The sequence below is a fragment of the Montipora capricornis genome, chromosome 3, assembly GCF_036669925.1.
Source record: "Montipora capricornis isolate CH-2021 chromosome 3, ASM3666992v2, whole genome shotgun sequence".
Classification (NCBI taxonomy): domain Eukaryota; kingdom Metazoa; phylum Cnidaria; class Anthozoa; order Scleractinia; family Acroporidae; genus Montipora; species Montipora capricornis.
In genome coordinates this window covers 43,166,204-43,173,703 of record NC_090885.1, presented here as the reverse complement: position 1 = coordinate 43,173,703, position 7,500 = coordinate 43,166,204, and the positions used below count along the sequence as shown (strand labels likewise).

The following is a 7,500-nucleotide window of genomic DNA, read 5'->3' as shown; positions in this document are numbered from 1 at the left end:
CCGCCTGTACTGAATATACAATAGTGCTTCGATTGCGTTTATTTTTTTCGTGTTGCTTGCATACCTGAGCCTTTCCTTCCCCTACTCAATTTCCTTTTGATGTTACTGAGGCTAAACCTGTGGGAACTTCTGAAGGAGATCGGAGCACCAACCGTAATTTCGCCGCTGCTAAAAATGTTCCGGTGATCACTTGAAACATTTGGTGGCTTGTATATAGACAATACTCCTGGTGGTTCCATATTAGTGTCGTCCCCCTCTAAGGTAATTTCCTCACCACTTGGGACTGAGGAAAGTCTCCTCAGGTTTGATCTGCCATGTGAACCTCTACGTATCCCAAGTGTGTCGCGTGGCAACTGTAATTTAAATTAAACAATTGGCGAGGTCACAATTGTCACATTGGGATAAGGTGTCATCAGTGCTTAATAAATTCACTAGCTATACTCTACCGTCTATTACTCACCTCTGGTAGTTTTCGTCCTTTTTCATCTCGTTTCTTTCTTGGGGGGCGTTGAGGGGTACTGAACTCCTCAATATTTGTTTCCCTCACAGTGAGACGTGGACTGACAAAGCTATCCATTGTTCTTATTCTTGCGATCTTTATATTGCCTGGTTTAATGAGATGTTCTATGGAAGATTTAAAACAACTACGCAGGTTGAAATCTTCCTGCTCTCCTGCTGCTTCAAATGGATCATTGTCGTCTTCATTTTCGTCTAAATCAGGAGAAGGTTCAGTCTCTTGGCTTGAAGAGGGGCAGGTGTTTCTAAAATCATTGTATTCAGCCGACTGCTGAAGCCCGGATGCGGTGGAACATTGCTCTAAATCACCAACGAGTTCTTGGTCAGAAAGGGTGCACTTTTTCGTGATCTCAAGCAAATGTTTCTCGAGCATTTGAACATAATCAGCGATTTCCTTCCTCCAGGATTGTTGTTGCTGGTTGGTATTTTGCACGATGTCATTCATGGACTTCATGGTGCTGCGATTAAATTTTGAATTCAAAGATTAGAATAATGTAAACAGAATCTCCAAATAAAGATGACTCGTTTTTAAAAATACAAACCAAATACTCCGCCTTTCATGACAACAAGTAATTTTTGATTATTAAATTTATTCTAGTGGGGTTTTCAGTTGTGCAAGTTTTTTCCCCGAATGATTGGTTAAGAGCCTCTTAACACGATTTCGGTTGACTTGACGTCACGGCCACTGGAATGAAATTGTCTCCAATTCATGTGACAAATTCAGCTCGGTTTAGGACGTGAAAAGGTGGCCATGCGACCATTCCGGCTTGATATCTAACGCACAAGGTTGCTTTTAGATGCTAAAGAACTTCAAAATCCTTTTATCTTTACCGTAACAATAAAAGGGAATGAGTCCAAAGTATATTAGAAAGAGAAGATACTGTGCGTTCTATCACAAAATGCTATGTATCATTTTCATTCCATCCGTTTGCTATTCATATGGCATTTTTTCATCCAGAAACCGAAACCAGCCCACCCTCTCCTATACGGACAGCGAGGTGTGGTAAGACGAGATCTCGGAAAGTGACCACTACCGAGATACTACGAGAAGGCCATCACTTTGTTTGCAAACTGATCCGAGGCAAATATGAGTTTTCTTGCTGGCAGTTTCCATAACTCTAACCCCATTTAAGGTGATTCCCCTGTTTTGCAACGCGCATCTCATACTGCGCACTAAACATTGCGACTTCGGAGATGACGGTGTTTCACTCTTCTCGGTTAAAAAGGTGTTGTTTTGGAACTCGCCCCAGGCCTTTTGCGGAATGATCATTTCGAAGCCAAATTGTTCCTTTGCCATCCATTTATCATCGTGTTGCGGAGAAAAAAGCAGAATGACCCCCCATTTGTAACGGCTTTATTTACTCGTAATAGGTACACGGAAAACATTTTAAGAAGAAAAAAAAGTTGGATAGTAGAAATTGTAGTATTTGCATGTAAATTACGTGAAGCTGCCTTTGGACACTGAGTGCAAGGTGTTGACTGTAGCGGTCCAATTTGCTTACATTTCTTTGCAAGATTGAGCAATTTAAAATCACTTTACTCAAAGCTTATAGCCCGGACAAACAAGTAGGTTCAAGTTTTTAGTAATATTCAATAGCTTTTACCACACGACAACAACTTTTCTGGTCGATCTAGTTTCGAACTCTTCTTACGTAATTCGGTAAAAATACTTACTAAAGCGCGAAAACAAGGCCGGTAACGCCATCTTTTTATTGCATTTTTTTAATGTCCTGTGTCAGGAGCTCATCAAGAGGAGCCTCTATCTCCTCTAATTCCTTGAGTCAAGCCTTTCCCGAGTAAATTTATTTTTAGGAAAAGGTTTTTCCCGCGAAAAGTATCATAATTCCCTTGACGCTGAGATAGCTCTGTTTTGATTGGCTTTTACAACCGTGAGCGTGCTGAATCTCCCAAGGGAGGTGTTCTATAAATAAATCTACTCGGGAAAGGGTTGACTCCGAGGCCAAGTGTGAGAGATAGAGGCTCCTCTTAATGAGCTCCTGCCTGTGTATGAATATCAACTGCGCCAAGTTTGAAAAAAATCTGGACAGTACGTCATTTTCAAGGTAAACAACTAGTTAACAACTATAGAGATTCCATGTTGCCGTGGGTCTTTTCAGTCATAGATAATAGATGACGTCATGATGTCAACATAATGAAGAATTAAAAGTTTTTTATGATGACGTCAGCTATGCGTCTGTCCTCTAATAGATCATTGGTGAGAACCAGTCAAAATGCGTACATTATTGAAATTATTATAGAACGAGAAACTCGAATAGGTGGTTTCGATGAACGCCTCGCGAGGCAGTTTGCTCATTTCTTTCCTCACCCTATGCGGCGGGCTTGACAATGCCCATTCAAGTGATTGATATCCTAGAAAAAATTTTCGTAAATAATCTGATTTTGCTCACTATTAGTCTCCTCAACTGTGTTTTTTCCGATTCCTTATTATTTCATTGTCCATATTTACTAAGTGTTGTTAGTCACGCCTCACTTAATTAACTTCTGTATTAAAATGGAACATAAAATTGTAAAATATGACGCATTTTTAAAGAAGATACGGAGCAGGTTTTTCTACAAATGTGTTATTCTGTTGATAAGGAACCCTCTCTCGAGCCATTCTAATATTCATTTATGGAAACTTCATTAATCCAGATACTAAAAGAGTAGTATTTCAATCGATAACTCCTATTGGTCCGATAAAAACCCTTTTCAGGTGCACATATTTTGTTTAATTAAACGTTTTGATAAAAAGTAAGGTTCTTTGGAAAGTTATCTGAATGACGGCTTGCTCGCATTGTACAAATAGTTTACTTCATAGAAAGTGCGGCGTACGGGGTTTTATGCACGAGTTGTTTGTGTCAAAAACCCGAACGAGCGAGGAACGAGCGAGTGAGGGTTTTTGACACAAACAACGAGTGAATAAAACCCCGTACAAAGCACTTTCTATGTCGTAAACTCTTTATTACACATAACATGAGAATTTTCATTAAAATAGTTTTCTGAACGCGAATTAGAAACAAAAACTCACTAACAATAGAACCAAATGCAAATTTAATTTAATTCAATAACAAAGTACGATTTGCACGATTTGCACGATTTGCACGAGATGCACGAGTGATTGGCATGGAAACGCCTTTACGCTATCGCTGATTGGTTATACTTTCACATGTGAAATAGCTGTACGCCATTCTGATTGGCTGTATAGGTCTTTTTCACATGTGAAAATAAAGCGTATAGATTTGTACAAATGAGCTTTATGGAATAAAATTCTCATGTTATGTGTAATAAAAGAACGTTCATCGATCTTTTTCCACCGTAACAAATAACGCTACATTTAAAGACATTTTCTTGAAATAAAAAAAAAGCAGTTTCCATCCTCAACAGAAGTTGAAGATTCGGACATTTTCAGCAAACGCAACATGTGTAATTTTAAATAGACCTCTTTATAAAGCGAATATTCCACATATTTAAATATACAGAAAATGAGACCAATCTTTATATTGTCTGCGACCACAATAATACTCAGTACGAACCTTTCCCACTCTGCCAGCCTCGATTTCAAATCGTGAATAATTTCCATTTCGTGAGGTACGAATCGTAATTCCCTGTCAAGTCTTGTTTCTTGACCCAAGAAGGGTTGTCCTTCATTCACAGTTTTCCCAACTGTATCGAAAGTTTGAATTCCAAATGAGATACTTGCATTTTTGATTGAATCATTCTTACGTTCAATATCTTGTTCTCTACAAAGCAAAATGCTTTGGAGTTTCTCTGAGAGGGTTTCGATTTGTTTCTCGCTCCGAATTACAGCGTCGCGCAAACTATCTCTCTCATCGCGGATTTCCTTAATCTCGCTTTCCTTATCTTTCAGTCGGTCCTCAAGTGAAGCCAACTTATTTTTGGCAGATAATATTTTTGCATCTTTGTCTTCCATATTAGCTGCTAGATCTTTGACATAGTTGTGAGATAGTTCCAGCTCTTTTTCGCATTGATCTTTTGTTAGCAACACCAGTCGTCGATTGCTTTCGGTCCTCCCCAGTTTTTCTTTAAGTCTATCTCGCTCTTCCATTATTGTTCGTAGCTCTTCTCTTGTTTTCATCGCTTCCTCTCTCCTTAAAGCGAGTTGCCGTTCAATAATATTGCTCTCAGGTAGAGTCAGAGTCTCAACAAGATAGTTTGTACCAACGTGTTTGCTTATGTAGCCAGATAACATAGCATTTAACCGCTGCTCTCGTAAACGAAGATATCCGATAACTTCATACGCTTTCTGTAAAGCGTCCACAACTTCCCAATTGCTTTTCTTGGATTTAAGCAACTCTTGATTAAGTCTAATAATGGCAAAATTGTCATTACGACGGGAAACAAATGAAGACGAAGGTGATTCGCTATTAAGAGATTTGAGAAGCATAATTGCAGAGTCTGCTTCCGTGTCAGAAGTCGAGAAATGTTCCGCATCTTGAACGTCGTTCATGCTTTCAAACGAGTAGCTTTCTTCCGTTGTTGTTAATTCAATTTGCGAGTGTTGTATTGATGAAGAAGAATCACTGTTGAGCAATATCGAAATGCTTAAAGAATCTTCATTTTCTTGAATAACTTGACCCATATCAGTGTCAGACATCGAGCTCCCTTTCACGACACAAAATTTAAAACATTTCGTTGCTAACTGCAAGGTTTTTTGCTGGTTTGCTTAACGTCATAATGCAATTTTATTATGACGGGAAGTTGCGCGAGCTTGCCGCAGAAACCTCCTACTAACGTTTATATAATAAACTTTTCGTAAAAAAGCAATAATTATTCGGACCCAGACAACCTTTTGTAGTTTGAACTTGGTTGATACAGCTGAAGTAAGTAAAATTATTCACAGCACAACAACGTTTGTTGACTATCACCTCGCATTCCTCTTGAACGAGTAAGAATCCAAGGTTACCATTTACAATTCTGTAGAGCGCGCTAATATCATCTGATTTTTTAATTAAACAACGACAGAGAATTTTTTTTAATGAAAGGTCGTCTTAGTATTTCGAGTTGAAGAAATTGTTGGTTTCTTTTACAGGATGTAAATTAAAATAATGACAGCTATACGAGTTATTAGGAATACGAAGCTGCACAAAAAGAGAGGGAAATGTTTTTTGGACACAAAGTACTCAAATTAAATGAATAGTCACACTACTACTGTCCGTGAAATTATAAAGTCTTTTGGCCAGCCTCTGTTCCTACGTGTCCTCACCCCTCACAGCCTCAATTAGGCCTTCATTATCCAGACCAAATGATAGCCTTAATAGTGAAGCGGGAATGACGAATCTTACGTCTCGTCTCGGGTGCCGGGTGGCATATTTTTGTGCTGACAACGTATGGGATAACTAGTTTCCTTGATCCCCGTAGGTTGCTTTCAGTATTTCTTATCTGAAAAAGACCACGTATGTACTTTGGCATCGTTTCAAACTACATTGCCTAAAAAACTGTTTTCATCATGTCCTGTGGTACTATACAGATCTGTAGAATCAAACTCGCCCAGTAAATCCTGGTAGTGCAAAGACTTCTGGTCCAGGACAATCCTAAGCGCCCGTTTGTTAAGATTCTCTAATTTGTGTCTATTTCGAGCCCCGCAAAAGTGCCAAACGGCTGAGCAATATCTAGAATATGGAACAATAAAGGCCTTATAAAGTTTCACGTCTGTAGGTACTATTTTTCGAAAGCGGGAACTTACATTAATTCGATTGTAAACCTTTGTACGAATATTTTTTACGTGGCTGTTGACTGCAGATTCTTGTCAATATTCATTCCTAAGAGGTCAATATTATCTTTTACCGTGGAATATTGGTGTCATTCACTTTAAAACTAAAGTTATAGTCTGCATTCCCTAAAATCATTGCTTGCCATTTCACATGATTAGTAATCATACTATTTATACCAAGCCAGGGTCAGCTTCGAAAAGTTGGCATTTAAGTCTCATTTCTAACTTCACTGGATCTTTATCCGAGACATAAATTTGTTCATCGTCAGCATAAGCACTGATAAATACTCCTTTCAGGAAGTAAACGAGATCATTCATAAACACATTAAAGAAGAGGGGTCCAAGGACAGATTCCTGAGGTAGCCCTTTTATAACCGGCAGCCTAGAAGAAAACTTGTCGCCTACTTTAACTCTCTGTGATCTTCCAGACAAATAATTTTGCAACAGAGCAACGCCGTGTTCGGCCACTCCATACACCTTCAACTTACCTAGCAGCAACTCGTGTGGTACACAATCAAAGGCCTTGGAAAGAACTAAAGATATCACAGCAACCAATTCGTTATTATCTAAGCCAGCCTTCCAATCTTGTTAGACGCAACAGTGTGCTCTCACAGCTATAATTCTTGCGATATGCAGAAATGAAGTCAGACAATATATCTTTGAAATCTACCGATAATTGATCAGACAAGACTCTCTCATAGATGTTGTTTAAAATTGGTTGTGCCGTCACCGGTCGATAATTCTCGTTGTAAAGTTCATCTTCTTTTTTGAATAACGGCGTTACTTGGCCCATTTTCCACCTGACCGTATAAGAACACTGACGAGATGATTGAGGAGTTGATGATTTTTGACACTGGAAGCGCTGTCATGAACAGTATTTAAGTCTAAGCACCCATTTGATTAGCACCGATAAGCAGTATTTAGGACTAAGTACCCATTTCAAAATGGTTAGCTTTCAATAACTGTGAGTTAGGGGCTATTTACATGAGACCGGGAAGACCTCGGACTGGTATGAACTTGTACCGGTATGAAATTTTTGCAGCTGTTTACATCTTTTGTGTAATAAATGTATTGCTTACCCAAAGGCATACAGGCTTGAAATTTCTGGACCCGGTCTGAGATTTGTTGTCATTTACATGAGACCGATACGAAGTCAGACCGGAAGAGTTTTTCGTCTCGGTCCAGCGACCGAGACGAAGTCAGACCGGTCTGAGCTCAAGTGTCAAAAACTGCATTCTAGGTAAGCGATTGGC

At 39.1% G+C, this 7,500-nt stretch overlaps 1 protein-coding gene across 3 annotated transcripts in view; it reads right to left on the bottom strand.

Annotated features, from left to right (window-relative positions):
• The window catches only part of LOC138043229 (uncharacterized), a 33,168-nt gene extending 27,900 nt beyond the window's left edge, over positions 1 to 5,268 (bottom strand). For all 3 annotated transcript variants that reach the window (XR_011131208.1, XR_011131209.1, XM_068889390.1), the window contains exons 1-3: positions 4,050 to 5,268; positions 461 to 974; positions 65 to 353 (exon numbers count right to left, since the gene is read on the bottom strand). Coding sequence is in view for 1 of the 3 variants with exons in the window: in XM_068889390.1 (XP_068745491.1) it covers positions 65 to 353; positions 461 to 974; positions 4,050 to 5,131 (1,885 nt within the window). In the remaining 2 variants the exon portion in view is untranslated. The remainder of the gene's footprint in view (positions 1 to 64; positions 354 to 460; positions 975 to 4,049) is intronic.
• Between the last annotated feature and the right edge of the window lie 2,232 nt (positions 5,269 to 7,500).